This window comes from Felis catus, chromosome C1 (genome assembly GCF_018350175.1).
Source record: "Felis catus isolate Fca126 chromosome C1, F.catus_Fca126_mat1.0, whole genome shotgun sequence".
Taxonomy (NCBI): domain Eukaryota; kingdom Metazoa; phylum Chordata; class Mammalia; order Carnivora; family Felidae; genus Felis; species Felis catus.
Genome location: NC_058375.1, coordinates 6,689,272 through 6,705,023, shown reverse-complemented (window position 1 = coordinate 6,705,023; position 15,752 = coordinate 6,689,272). Strand labels below are relative to the sequence as shown.

At 44.1% G+C, this 15,752-nt stretch overlaps 1 protein-coding gene and 1 long non-coding RNA gene across 3 annotated transcripts in view; both read right to left on the bottom strand.

Moving 5' to 3' along the window:
• SLC25A33 (solute carrier family 25 member 33) overlaps positions 1–15,752 on the bottom strand; it is a 33,921-nt gene that overhangs the window by 7,201 nt on the left and 10,968 nt on the right. The window contains exons 1-3 of one of the 2 annotated variants that reach the window (XM_023258079.2): positions 12,181–12,360; positions 2,692–2,788; positions 1,759–1,836 (exon numbers count right to left, since the gene is read on the bottom strand). In XM_023258079.2, coding sequence (XP_023113847.1) covers positions 1,759–1,836; positions 2,692–2,768 — 155 coding nt within the window. In that variant the 5' untranslated portion in view covers positions 2,769–2,788; positions 12,181–12,360. Of the gene's footprint in view, positions 1–1,758; positions 1,837–2,691; positions 2,789–12,180; positions 12,361–15,752 lie in introns of those variants that run through there. The other variant, XM_023258078.2, reaches the window with a different exon arrangement.
• LOC123379459 lies at positions 3,724–5,141 on the bottom strand. The gene is made up of 2 exons (XR_006583886.1): positions 4,807–5,141; positions 3,724–4,348 (listed from the first exon to the last, which is right to left on the bottom strand). It is a non-coding gene; the product is annotated as an uncharacterized LOC123379459 (long non-coding RNA).

The following is a 15,752-nucleotide window of genomic DNA, read 5'->3' as shown; positions in this document are numbered from 1 at the left end:
AGGCATCGGCATGGCACTATACGCGTCCCTCCACGACCTCTGAAAAGTTTAGGAAATTAGGAGAAAGAAGGTTAACGTGTAACCCAAAAGCTGGACCTTATCTGTCAAACCAAAAGCTGCTGCAGGCACCTGCAGAAAGCTCCTGCGTGTCCCTCCAGAAAGTGCCCAGTGATGGTCAAGTATCCAAAATAACTGAGGCCGGTGAGATTTGGGTAATATACAGAGTCCATTTAGATTCTTCATTCTGGATAAATGTCAATCCTTTAAGCATCAAAATACACACTAAACCTTCTAAAATCTCTAATACTACTTCTAAAATACAGCACGCTTGTCCTGCCTTACACCACAATGAGTACGTCAAATGTAATCTGACCGGTTTTTGAGGACTCAGGGTCAGTAGGAACTACCAGCATACGTGTTTTCAATGCAGAGCTTCCGCCATTGGACACGCACACCCCCACCCCCACCGCCACCCCTATAGGTGGAGTCTGGCCTCCCCCACGGCTCTCCGGTCCGGTCTCTGCTTTCCCTCTTCTGACTCGGCTCTTACTGGGGCTGGGGAGTAGGCGCTGGGTGGTGTTTTCCCCACTTCTTCACCAGCAATGCCAGGGAAAAATGCTTCTTTATTTTGGCTGGCCAATGCATCAGTCATAGAGTGTATTTTTCAACTTAGGATCTGGACTACTTATCTGTTATTTAACATTAGTCTGCTTTTTATAGGTCCCCACTGTTCTAAACGGGTGTGGCAGCCAGGAACCTACAGCAGGTTAACAGGCGTTACCAAACTTTCCACAAGGAGATACAACACAATTTCCTTTATTTGCTATATGTATCCACCATCTATTAATAATGCAAACCCCATATAATCTCACAGACTAGTACTTGTATTTCTTAAACAGCTTATACACCTATGCTATAAAATTCTAAAGAACAAAGGGTTTAATAAGAATCTGAATTGTTACAACATTCTCAGGTGATTTGTGTGTAAGTTGGGAGCACTGATCTGCAAGAATTCTAGGAAGCTTTTAGTCTTTACCTTGTATAAGACGTTTTCGTTTTTGTTCTAAAAAATAATTCCCTTTAAAGTCGACCGGAGTATTATATGAAATAACAGAAGTACCTTACTCGTCACCCAGCTCCCCGCCGGGCCTCCAGGCCATTTCTAGAAGCAGTTTCTCATCCACTTTTCACAGATACGCTATACGCACACTCACCTATTACTCACTCTTGTCAAACAGACTTTACAGGGCATTAAACCTTGTGCTAGAAAGGAGGATGTTTTAAATCAAGTAAAGCCTAGAAGCCTTGAGAATTGCTTCAGATCAGCGGTTCCAAGCGCATATGAATCACCAGGAGATCTTGTTAGAATGCAGATTATGATACAGGTCTGGGGCACAGTCCGAGAGTGTGCAGTTCTAACCAGCTCCAGGTGACGCCCACGGTGCTGGCCACGCACCGTACTTGATGTAGCAAACACTCGTCTAGAGAAGTTTCCAGGTGACGTGAGCAGATGAATTTTCATTTAAGAATAAAAGAACTAGATGCTTTCACACACACACACACGCACACATGACACACGTGCACACATACCCACACTAAAAGACACACCAGCACTTATCACTATTCCACGTCAGATGTTTATAGGCAAATCCCATACTGAAAAAGACACTGGCCATCTAGAAGTAATGCGCTTCAGTAAGAAAGAAGTCAGTATTATATACTACAGGTAGCGAGCCAGCTGAAAAGTTTAAAGCTTACCTTGATGGCGCAACTCCGACCAAATTTGGACCCAAGCCTCTAAAAAGTGACTTTGGTCCCTCCTTCTCCAAGATCGACCTAAATGATAAGAGAAGATCTTTAAAATCCTGAGGCAGAGCCTAGGCAAAACAATGAGGCGTCAGCCCTCACAGCTCCTTGAAGAAAGAACAGAATGTTTGCAAGACCCCAGACTCTTATCGGATTACAGTACAATACGGCCTCCGAAACCTGAAGAATACTGCTTTCGCATTACAGTGGAAAAGCAGGTTTCAAAAGCCTCAGTTTGACATGTGTTCAAGGAGCCTTTTCCCTGGCTCACACGGGACCGAGATATTCAGGGTCTGGACTCCGCATGCACTCCTAGTAAGGTAGGACAAGCATCTGGCGGGGCATCTGATACGGGGAATAATGCCCTCATTATAGCAAAATTCACTGAGAAACGGGTTCAGAGATGTCTCTGGATGATATTTCTTTGGGATTTTTTCCTTATTTCTAATAATCCTATCTTCCAGATATTGACTTATTGCAGAAGAGCCCCAACCAGGGATCTACAGAATGGAAAAACCTAATGATTTTCATAGGCTGGATGAATGTTACTTAATTTTTCTTCTTGAACATTTACTTATTTTTGAGAAACAGAGAGAGACAGAATGTAAGTAGGGGAGGGGCAGACAGAGAGAGGGAGACCCAGAATCTGAAGCAGGCTCCAGGCTCCCAGCTGTCAGCACAGAGCCGGATGCGGGGCTCGAACCCATGAACCGTGAGATCACGACCTGAGCCGAAGTCAGACGCCCAACCGACCGAGCCACCCAGGCGTCCCTGGATGAATGTTATTTAAAGCCAAAGCATAGTATCTCAGGGTCAAAGAGAATATCCCTTTTGCTTCTTAATTTTTTTAATTCATGGTGACATATACACAACATAAAAATTTACCATTTTAGCCATTTTTTAAGTGTACAGTTCAGGGGCATTACGTATCTCCACAAGGTTGTGCGACCATCACCATCCATCTCCAAACCTTTTTCATCTCCTACAAACAGAAATCCACAGCGGGTTAAACACGAACTCCCTGGGGCGCCTGGCTGGCTCAGCCTTCAGGTCATGATTTAACGGCCTGGGGCCTGCTTCGGATTCTATCTGTCTCTCTCTTTCTCTCTGCCCCTCCCTACTTGCTCTGGGTCTCGCAAAAAAATGAATAAACATTAAAAACTAAAAACCACCCTATAACTCCCCATTCTCCTCTGCTAGCCCTTGGCAACCACCGTCCCGCTTTCTGTCTCTCTGAATCAGACTACTTCAGGGACCTCATAGGAGTGGAAGTGTACAGTATTTGTCCTTTTGTGGCTGGCTTATGTCACTCGGCAGCGTCACTGAGGTTCATCTGTGTCGCGGCAGGTGTCAGAATGTCCCTTTTGAAGGCTGAGTGATACTCCGTTGTGTGTCTACCACATGCGGCTTGCCCATTTATCTGTCAACTGCCTCCGCCTTCGGCTACTGCGAATCAACGCGGCTACGAACGTGAGTGTCCAAGTATCCGTTCAGGTCCCCGGTTTAAACGCTTAGGGGAACATGCCCAGAAGCGGAATTGCTGGCTCACGTGGTAATTTCTAGGTTTGATTTTTTGAGAATCTGCCCTGTTATCTACCACAGCGGCTGGACCATTTTCCGTCCCCACCGACAATGCACAGGGGTTCCCATTTTCCCACACCCTTGCCAACACACTTAAAAAAAAAAAAAAGTGCTAACGTGTTTTCTTCTTTTTCTCTTAAGTAGGCTTCATGCCCAGCGCAGGACCCAATGCGGGGCTTGAACTTACAACCCTGAGCTGAGAGCAAGAGTCAGACGCTTAAACTGAGCCACCCAGGTGCCCCGTGTTCTGACTGAAAGCGACGAAAGAAGGATTGTGTAGAACATTCTTTAGAGGCATTTTCCCACTCCAACATAGGATTCAAATTGAAGAATAAATTTGGTTAAATGTATTCTTTTTAATGGCTCAATTTTCATGGTGTCCAAGAGAAATTTACAGTTACATTGAGGTCTTCTCTAATTTAATCTCTTTTTCTTACTGCAGATTTTTCTGCACTCGGTAATTAGGGCCTCCGATCTGACAGCATTCTGAGTTTATCTAGAATTGTTGTCAACAGTTTATAAAATGCGTTGCCTTCATTATGACATTGAGAGTAAAATAAAAAGGTGTCTTCCCACTTCATGGAAAAGCCATTGGTAAAGTGAATCCTGCCAATTCTATTTCTGCTACCTTCCACTTTTCCAATAGAGAAAGTCTCTAAAAACAAAGCTGAAATTTTTGGTGAAGAGGTTAAATTGATGTTTTGGTCCCTGGCACGCTGGAAAATGTTCAAGTTTTATCCATTCGTAGCTTTCTTTCCTTTTTCAGGTCAATGTAATTTTTCATGGTCTGGAGTCCTTGAATGTACAAACAAAAATATAAATCTTAGCTTCTCGTCTTCAAATTTTTAGATGTTTATAAAATATTTCAATTGCTTAAAAATGAAAGAATATTTGTACCTGTAAGAGCTGCCCTCAAAAGTAGCAGATCAGCAGTTAGGTAAGAAAAAAGAAAGTATCTAGACTGGAAAGGAAAAAGCAAAGCTATCTTTATTCGTACAGACTATATAATCTTATTACATGGAAATACTAATGGGGCGCCCGGGTGGCTCCGTTGGTTAAGAGTCCAATTCTTGGTTTTTGGCTCAGGTCGCGACCTCACAGTTTGTGAGATGGGAGCCCCACGCCGGGCTCTGTGCTGACACTGCGGAGCCTGCTTGGGATCCTCTCCCTCCCTCTCTCTCCCTCCTTCTCTGTCCCTCCCCTGCTCTTGCGTGGGTGTGCTCTCTGTCTCAAAATAATTAAGTTAAAAAAAATACTAAGGAATACACTAAAATAATTACTATAGTAAGTTCAGCAAGGTTACAGGACACAAGATCAACATATGAAGCAACTGTATTCATACACAGCGGCAATGAACAATCTGAATACGGAAATAAAAAACAATTCCATTTACATCATCAAGAAGGGTAACATTCCTACCCACAGAGAGATGAAGCAGATCGGTGGTCGCCAGGGGAGGGGTGTGGGGAGATGGGAAGGACTATTAATGGGTACATGTTTCCTTCTGGAGTGATGGAAATGTTCTAGAATTAGATAGTGGTGGTGGTTACAGAACTCTGTGACTATACTAAAACCACTTGTACACTTTAAGAGGATAAATGTTATGGTATGTGCATAATAACTCAATAAAGCCATTATTTTAATCTTTATTTATTTTTGAGAGAGAGAGAGAGACAGAGCGTGAGCAGGGGACAAACAGAGAGAGAAGACAACACATAATCTGAAACAGGTGTCAGGCTCCCAGCTGTCAGCACAGAGCCCGACGCGGGGCTCGAACTCACGAACTGTGAGATCGTGACTGGAGCCGAAGTCGGACGCTTAACCGACTGAGCCACCCAGGTGCCCCAATAAAGCTATTATTTTAAATAAGTAATAAACTAGACCTCGGTTCCACCAAAATAATTAAATTACTTCAAAATATTAGGGAGACAACAGTCTTATTTTCTAATCATAGAATGTTTTCCTTACTGGCAGTTATCAACTCAGGCCCTTTTAAGTGATCCCATGACATACTCTGGTTTGTGTGCAGCCCAGCCTAAACCCTCTGGCCACCCCTGAGTATCACATGAAGGGCCTCTGACACACTGGACAACTAGACAGCACATCTTGCTAAAAGTACAATGGACATTTCTTTCTTTCTTTTTTCTTTCATGGCATCTGGGGAATGTCAAAGCAATGCATTTAAAATGAGACCTAGTTACACAACGTAATATTACTCGGCAATAAAAAAGGCAGGAAGTACTGTTACACAACACCAAGGCTGAACCTTCGAGAAACATTAGGTTACATGCAAGAAGCCAGACACCAAAGGCCGTGTGTTGTATGACTTCACTTATGTGAAATGTCCAGAGGACGCAAATCTGGAGACAGAAAGTAGACAGTGATTGGTTGCCTAGGCTGGGGGCAGGCGATGGGGAGTGACTACAAATGGGTGAGGGGTTTCCTTTTCATAGGGATGAAAACGTTCTAAAATCAAATTAGGGGTGTTGACTGCACATCCTAAACACAGTTGAATGGTATTCTTTAAACAGGTAAATTGTATGGTATATGAATTACATCTTCATAAAGCTGTGTTAAACCAAAAAACAACCCAGTGAGGAGGAATGAAAGGCTCACTGAAAAAGGTCTAGGAAGCAGAAAAGATTTTGGCGGGAACAGAGTTTTAAAATAAAATTTAGTTCTTCTGTGAAATCAATCACTTACGGTGACTGCTTCATCGGGAGTATGGACTGTAGATCACTTAAAAAGCAGTATATGAATACTGAATGTCTTGAATTTGAAAACTGTGCAGTGACTTTAAGAGAATACCTTTGTCCTGAGGCGTTAAGGGTAAAGGGGCATGATGAGTGTAACCCAGGTTCCAATGGTTCAGAAAAATACGTAGACGGAGCAAAAATAAAAAAAGCAAGTGTGGCAAATGTTACAAATTGGTGACCTGAGGTATAACCAAGTTATTTGTACCGTTTCTGTAACTCTTCTATAAGTCTGAAATTCTTTCAAAGTAAATAGTTCTTTAAAAAAAAAAAAAAGGTATAGGTCATAGGTTATAAAAATACCAAACTCTTGACGATAGCTCATAAATTCACAGAAGCAAGGGTTGGGGTAAAGCTGGGTTTCTGTAAAGCTAATCCACCAAATGAAGCTCATGCCCTCCGAGTAACCTTTCACACTGGCTGAAAGATAACTGGCTCTTAATCGAGACGTGACAATTTAGTGTTTTCAACTGTAAATACTTTTCCTCTTTCTCAAAACAGCCCTGTGCTTTTATCTTTTTTTTTTTTTTTTTTTTTTTTTTACTAAGCGCAGCAACTTTTCACCCAGAGAAATCAGGACCGTGCTTTTAAAAAGCCAAGCTGTCTGAACAAAAACTTCTCTCAAGCAACACCCTGAAGTGACCTACAATTCAGAATACAGTATGTAAAAGATTTCAAATGGTCAGTATGTTCAAACATTTTGAAAGTTTGGACTCGGTCTGTGGCCCCCGTTAATGTGCCCTGGGCAGCCAGGCCCGGGAGTCAGTCAAACACAATTAAGGGCGTCTCTGGCTCCAGGAAGCTGGAAGCCCTCATCTATAATGCAGCAGGGAACGCGTGTCCTCAAGTGACTCAGGCCTTTTAAGAACTGCAGAAAAACTGTCTCCATAGTGACGCATATTAACAGTGGGCAAAAAGTCAAATCTGTTACATAATTCAAACTTCTAACCTATCGGGATGTTTACAAAATTTTTCTGGAACAATCAAGTTTCTACTATAAATGGCACACTTCAAGCTTCATAATAAAGCATGTTGGGATCCAGACTAACTTTCCCACAGTCATACAAACTTTCACGTAGAAAAGAGATACAAAAGGAAATTAGGGTCTTGTTTGGAACATTTCCTTGTCTTCATTAGTTTTAAATCACAGCACGCATACTAGGGACTAATCCAGAACAAAGATCTCATCGGAACAGGTACCTAAGTTTTTACAAGATAGAGACTAGCTCGCTAATAAATTACTTTACAGATTAAAAAAAGGTACCTGAAAAAATAAAAATAAGGTAATGATGGCGTAGTTTACAGAATAGGAGCTCTGACTGAAAAGAAAAAAAAAAGATTAACTCACAAGATTGTTTTAAAAGCAGACCTCAGAGATAAAACGGATATATTAATACTCCCTTTAGCAAATCTAATAGAGACTAAATATGCTAGCATCTTGCCTTTTTAAAGTAACTATGAAAAACGTGAAGGTTACTGGTGCTCAACGGAGGATTCTTTCTTTCCTTACATGAGACACACGCAAACACTGACTTGCAGCTTGAAAAATAAACTCCCCGTAAACAAAGTCTGTTGGCTGTTAAGTCTTCTAAAGTGGCACCGCCTGAGAGAATAAGACTAGAGAGAAGGTGCTGAGTTTTAAATGAATAACCATTTTATTCGTTTGGGTTTCCGGCAGCAGTGCTTCTAAAACTGCGAACCTTGCCGGGCTTTGTGGTCTAGAGAAAAGGCCGGACACCAGTCACTTAGCAGGTCAAAAGCCCTGTCTGCGGACCATCATCGCTGCCCTTAGCTCAGCCTCGTCAACGTCAACGAGGAAGGAGGAAGCTACCTAATGATCTAGGTGCAGGAGGAGGGGGAGCTTCGACCAGGGTGGAGGCGGAGAGTGGCCGAGAGCAAAGTCGTCAGGGTCTCCTGGGCCACCCTGAAAGACCTCTCAGGCCGGCGCTCTCTCTCTCCACGCCAGTGCTGAGCAACAGACTGCTTTCGGAACGTGCAACAGGGAAAGACACACACTTCCCCCGAAGAGCAAGTATGCTTTCTTCAGACGAGAATTATGTAATACGATAGATATTTCCCTTTTTGCCTTGGCCACCAGAAAACCCAGTCGTAAATCATGTTAAAAAAGCACAGGAGTACCTATTGTGACAGTAGTCGGTATTCTTTTTTCTTTAATTTTTAATTTTTTTTTTTTTTTTTTTGAGAGAGAGACAGACAGACACAGCATGAGCAGGGGAGGGGCAGAGAGAGAGGAAGACATAGAATCCGAAACAGGCTCCAGGCTCCGAGCTGTCAGCACAGAGCCCGACGCAGGGCTGGAACTCACAAACTGTCAGATAGTGACCTGAGCCAAAGTCGGACGCCTAACCGACTGAGCCACCCAGGCACCCCAGCAGTCAGTATTCTTTACAAGGCCGGGGCGCGCGCGCGCGCGTGTCTGTTGAGCACTTTATACTCCGTATCTTCCCAACAGGCCAAAATTCATTCATTTGATTTGTACTGAAAGCTTAAGCTTACTACATGACAGGCAACATTCTAGGTGAATGGCGACACCTCAGGGACCAAAACAAATCAAAGTTCCCTTCTGGTGGGGGTAGAGAGAGAAAATAAACAATATAAATATGTAAACCACACTGCTGGATGGAGGTGAGCGCTGTAGATAAAAATAGAGCAGGAAGAAGGGATGGGGCGTGAGGGGAAGGCTGTTTTAAATAGCATGGTCACGGCAAGGCCTTCCCGCAAAGGTGACTACGTGAGCCAGCCATGCAGATGACGTCCAGTACAAAGGCCCTTCCCGGAAAACGTTCCAATGTTCCCAGTTGAAAAGACTGCGAAGGAACAGCAAGGAGGCCAGCGTGGCGGGGTGCGGGCAGGGCGACGTCAGAGGTGAAGTAGAAGTCATGGGAGGGGTGGCACCTGTGCGGAGCCTCGTAAGGGGGTGAGGGGCGACTACAACTTTGGCTTTTCCTCGGAGGGAGAGGACAGCCCCTGGAGGGATCTGAGCCAAAGACCTCCCAACTGCTCTGCGGAGCACACACTGAGGACTGGGGTAGGGGCGGGGGTGGGGGAGACCACTAACACCGGTGAGATAGGGCGGCTTCCATCAGGACAGTGGCGGAGCGAGTGGCGCAGAGCGGTCAGAGCCTGCACGCACTCTGAAGGCGGAGTTGGGAGGTTTTCCCGTGGGACCGCGAGAACAATCTCAGGATGACTCTGGGCTTCAGATCCGCACAGAGGGAAGGATGGCGTTGCCTTTGATGGACACAGACAAGACTCTGGGAGCAGCAGGTTTGGGGAAGTTCAGTGATGCACAGGTTCCACTCTGGACGCCCGCTAAACAGCCGAGCAAACAGGCAGGGGGACTAACGTGCGAGGCTCGGAGGAGAGACACGGTCAGCTTACAGATGGCACTTAAAGCCGCAAGACTCAATGTGATCCACTCCCAGAAGGAGGGGCTGCCGCTAGGGCAGGGGCCACCAGAGGAGCCCCGGGGCCCTCCAACATCAAGAGGTCATCGGGAGACTCGGAGGTGGAGCAGAGGCAGCGGCCGGTGAGGCGGGACTGTGGTCCCGGGGGACTCTGGCTGGAAGTCGGCCGTCTCCACGCGGCAGCGGCGTAGGGTCAGGGGGCCTACCGTTGTCTACTCTTAGCTGCTTCCAGTCGTTCTCAGAAAAAGGTGAATGTACACGGAACGACACTGAGCAAGTCGATTTGCCTTTCCTCATCATAAAACAGGGGTAACACCACGCCAGGGTGCTAACCTCAGGGTTCTTGTGAAAAATCGATGAGATAATACCACATAAGCGTAGTAATTTTTTAACTTGAGAGCTAATAAATATCAGTTGAGAATCTTAAAACTATATATACACCAAGTTGAGGGCATAAGGCTTAACGAAACAGCTCTTGGGTGAAAAATGCCACTTTACAAATACTTTTCTGACAAAATATCACTATGACAAAAATTTTACTTAATACTTCCATTACTCCTATTTTGACGTGAATATAGAATAAGCGGTTTTAAAAAGTATTCACGTGTCGAGGCGCCTGGGTGGCTCAGTCGGTTAAGCGTCCGACTTCGGCTCAGGTCATGGTCTCACAGTTAGTGAGTTCGAGCCCCGCGTCGGACTCTGTGCTGACAGCTCAGAGCCTGGAGCCTGCTTCACATTCTGTGTCTCCCTCTCTCTCTGCCCCTTCCCTGCTCATGCTGTGTCTCTCTGTCTCAAAAATAAATAAACATTAAAAAAAAAAAGTATTCACGTGTCAGTGACGGCTCTTTTCTGTATAGCTGAGGCTGCACGAACTGATGGCTGCTTTGGGTCCACAGTGAAAACAAATTGTCTTGTGTGTAGTGTGATGTGGGCACTGTTCCTGTATTTTACAAGATGGACTGGCTTCTTTCCCTTTGATTTACATTTTAATACATAATTGTGCCCATTTTGGGGGGGGGGGGGAGAACATACATATAGAGAGACAGGCAGACAGAGCAGAGATTTACAAGAGATGGAGAGACAGATACCCGAGATATAGAACAGACACCCTAGAAACTTCAACTAGAGAAATATCCTCATGCCACATGCGTGGCCCTGCTGATACCCACAACTTCTGGGTAACAGTTTCCCAGTTACTGTAAATATATAAATCTACTTGTCATGAGTTATTTGGCAAGCACCTAAGAGGAAGTTCTTTTTGGATGTCAGTAAAGTTGGCAAATTACCTGTCTCATTATGTCCAAAGCACTTTGTGTTCCTCAGAAGAAAGGTGTCATTTGAGACACTGCCACCGCCCAAACATATAAGAAGGCAAACCAGGATGGGGATGTTTTCGCAGCCATGGATTTAAGGATGCGGGCTTGTCTCTCTCTCTACTGATCTCGAAGTGTTACCTCCACGTCTCTGTGTTTCTCTTTCCCGGGCCTACCTCCAGGCAGGCTTTCCGCCTTTCACGTCTCCACTCCTGTCCTCGGTGTTTATCTGAACTAGCCGATCCTCCTGGAGTCTTGGGGACCAGCCTCCTTTTTCTCTAGCTGATTCTCTCACTTGGGTCCTTGCCCTCAGCGGCTGGTTTTGCTGTCCAGTTTTACTCAATAAACTCAGAGGCTCCTTCATACACATGTCTGGCATGGACACCTGGGTGACTCATCAGACTTTACAAACAAAATGTCCCTAAAAATAAATGAACCACTTTCCAATTCATTCCACCTTATCTGAAATGTGACTGAATTCTGTCCAAAGTGCTAAGTGATGGGGTTATTAAGACAGAACATTTCCATTTTATGGCATCTTTTTCTGATGTTTCCCCAGTAAACATCTACACTGATAAACAGCATTGTCTTCCTTGAACACACCCTTTCCCAGTGATGTCTCAGAGGTCTGACAACCACATTTAGCTCAATTCAACGGCACCTCTTTTCAAGTACACAGCCCCCTGCTAAAATGCCGGCATTGCCAGGCGCCCTTCTGAATTTCTGCTTCTGCCTTAAGCATAGAGACTAATAAGCCAAATTCAGCCTATGAATGTTTAGCCACTTTGTAATCAAATAAGACATATTTAATGCAGTAAAAATAATACACCACGAAGGCAGCCTCAGTATTAAACAAACACGGGGAGAAAACAATTTCACCAAACAGGTGTTGCAACTTTTCTGTAAATGTAAATGATCTCCAAACAAAAAGTAAAAAAAACCTCAAACATTTTGTTTCTGTGTTATTTTCTCTTAAAATAGTCACAACACTTCTCTGGTGCAGCTTTAACATTTTTAACTTCACTCTGCCACCCCAGATCTTGCTGGCCCTCAAAAGATCTGGGGCAAGAGCAACTCTGATGCAACACTTTCAACATGGATTTTTGGTTTGCTCTCTTAGGTTTACTCTGACCATGGCCAGATGATCACAGGCAGCCCCACTGCCAGGGGAGGTCAGAGCTCAAAGGTTCTGGTACAGGAACCAGATTCTTCAGTTTGGACAGAGACTGCAAGCGGACCGTCTCATCTGACGGGCCCGATGAGAGCGGGGGCAGGGGTCCAGAAGGGGAGGGCACTTACTTCAGAACCTGGAAGAGCCCAGGCGTCACCGATGCTGGTCTCACCATTCCAGCTCCACTAATGGTCCCCAGATGAACCTGAGGATAATAGACTGTCCGAAGAGCTAATCTGGAAGACTGCAACCGTGTCTTAATGACTTCCAGCGGACAAGTGAAAATAGCACCAACCGTGCCCCCACACCTGTCAGAGAAGAAATCACAATCACATCAGAAATGCTATACCATTCCTTGTACAAAGAAAATGTAAAATTTAATGTTCCCCTATTAAGAAAAAAGGCACCGAGGTTTATTTCATAATTAGAACATGCTGGGAGGGCAAAAAGAATTTGTTGAAATCCCAGCAGCTAAAGAGAGAACCACGGTTAACACATTAGCGCATCCTTTAGGGTTTTCATTACTGATTTTTTAATCCCCATGCCGCCGCCCCCCCCTCCCCCACTTACCTGGATGCTGTGACCGTCTCTCTGTGTCACATCCACACCTACATCATCACTTGTAATGACAACATACTATCACTCTGTGCCAATGTTTAACATTTTAGCCTGTTACTGTTAGTCTTTTCCAACTTCACTGCCATGCTGCAATGAATATTCTAGAAAATGCAGCTTTTCACAGTCAAGTATTATTCAGGTAATGCTACTATTTTGAAAAATCAACGTTTAACACAACACAGACTTCTAATAAAATAGGATTGATTTGGGGGTGCCTGGGTGGCTCAGTCAGCTAAGTGTCCGACTCTCGGTTGATCTCACAGTTCAGGAGCTCAGTCCTGCATTGGGTTCTGTGCTGACAGCGTGAAGCCTGCTTGGGATTCTTTCTCTCTCCTTCTCTCTGCCCCTGCCCTGCTCATGCTCTCTCTCTCAAAATAAATAAACTAAAAAAATGAAAAGAAATAGGATTGATTTGAGGGCGCCTGGGTGGCTCAGTCGGTTAAGTGTCCAACTCTTGATTTTGGTTCAGGTCATGATCCCAGGGAGCTTTAGCTAAAGTTCCTTTTTTTTAATGTTTATTTTTGACAGATTGAGAGAGAGAGAGAGAGAGAGAGACGGAACAAAGCAGGGGAGGGGCAGAGAGAGATAGAGAGGGAGACACAAAATCTGAAGCAGGCTCCAGGCTCTGAGCTGTCAGCACAGAGCCTGACGCGGGGCTCAAACTCATGAACCGTGAGATCATGACCAGAGCCAAAGTCGTACGCTTAACCGACTGAGCCACCCAGGCACCCCATAAAGCTCCTCTTAATGATGAAGTCCTCACGTGTCCCTCAGTCTCCCTCAATCAGGGCTCTCCTAATCACCCTTTACCGTTTGTTCAAATCAAAATATTACAATTAAGAATTTAAGTATTTTTCTTCAAAACAACTCACCTGGTTTATCCTAAAATACCCACTTTCACTTTTCTTAATAATATCCATGAAATTAGGCAACAATCAGCAAAACTAAAAGGCAACTGACGGAATGGGAGAAGATATTTGCAAACGACATATCAGATAAAGGGTTAGTATCCAAAAATCTATAAAGAACTTACCAAACTCAACACCCAAAAACCAAATAATTCAGTGAAGAAATGGGCAAAAGACATGAATAGACACTTCTCCAAGGAAGACATCCAGATGGCCAACCAAGACATGAAAAAATGCTCAACATCACTCATCATCAGGGAAATACAAATCAGAACCCCAATGAGACACCACCTCACACCTGTCAGAATGCTAACATTAACAACTCAGGCAACAACAGATGTTGGCGAGGATGCGGAGAGAGAGATCTCTTTTGACTGTTGGTGGGAATGCAAACTGGTACAGCTGCTCTGGAAAACAGTATGGAGGTTCCTTAAAAAAACTAAATATCTAACTACCCTATGACCCAGCAATTGCACTACTAGGCATTTATCCACGGGATACAGGTGTGCTGTTTCGAAGGGACACATGCATGTTTCTAGCAGCACTATCGACAATAGCCAAAGTATGGAAAGAGCCCAAATGTCCATCGATGGATGAATGGATAAAGGAGATGGGGTATAGACACACAATGGAGTATTACTCGGCAAGCAGAAAGAATGACATCTTGCCATTTGCAACTATGTGGGTGGAACTGGAGGCTATTATGCTAAGTGACATTAGTCACTCAGAGAAAGACAAGTGTCATATGACTCCACTCATACAAGGACTTTAAGAGACAAAACATGAACATAAGGGAAGGGAAACAAAAATAATATAAAAACAGGGAGGGGGACAAAACAGAAGAGACTCTTAAATATGGAGAACAAACACAGGGTTACAGGAGGGAGTGTGGGAGGGGGGATGGGCTAAATAGGTAAGGGACATTAAGGAATCTACTCCTGAAATCATTGCTGCACTATATGCTAACTAATTTGGATGTAAAATAAAAAAAAAAATCCATGAAATTGCACGTTTGACGTGCTAGTTATAATTAACAACGTGACATATCATCTAAAACCATCCTACCACCACAAATAAATGTTTTATTCTTTGGAAAACACTGATGATCAAGATCCGTGTCTGAATCATCTCTGTATCCCTGGCATCAGGACTCACAAGTTCACAAACAGTATTTGCTAAGCAAAGGAATTATTAAATCGAGATTTCAAGGAGAATGTCTTTCAAGGGATCTAAATGTTTGAAAACAGCACATACTCTCTACCTTCTGTCACAGGCTCCCTTAGCCCAGGAGCTCCGCGTGGGGAGGGACTGTGTATTTACATGTTCTTGCACTTCAAGGACAGCACCTGGCAGACAGGTGGCTCAATAAAAATGATAAGCACCAGCACCTGTGATTGGGAAACAGTAACAACAGGAAAGGACAGGCGCTGGCAGACACAGAATTACTTAAGTTAGCTTCCCTACCCCACCAGAAAGAAGTGTTGGAAATCTGGAAGTGAATCCAGCACCCGGCACAGACCCTGAAGTAGTAAAACCCCATACAGTAGTAGTAGTAGTAATAATAACAATAGTATTATTATTATTACTATTTTGAAAGAGAGAGAAAGCGAGAGCATATACATGGGGAAGGGGGCAGAGAGAGAGAGAATCTTAAGCAGGATCCACATCCAGTGAGGGATTTAATCTCATAACCGTGAGGATCATGACCTGAGCCACAATTTTGGCTTAAGAGTTGCACTTAATAGTCGCACTTAGCCACCCAGGTGCCCCTTCACAGGCAGTATTTTAAAATCAAGAGCCCGAAGTTTGATAGAGCAAGTGAAATATAGATAACTAAGAGCTGGAAGCTAACTAGCTTCCAGTGATTATTTATCACTTTAAATAATAGCATTATTGCCAATGACTGATTATTTTACAGTAGGCATTCAATCCTCCAACAAGCCTATGAGGTAGGAGTTATTATTTACCCCAATTTACCATGAGGAGTATGAATGGTAGAAAAAGAAAACGATATATACAGACTGGGGGGTGGGGGCTGTGGGAGGGTGGAGAGGAAAACAGTAATTTTTGGCTATTTAGGCAAACCTGCTTTAAAAACATGATAATAACACACCGTAAATGAAGCTGTTCATGCAGCAGTGTTTTCTGAACTGTGGGCCAAAGCCCACCAACCA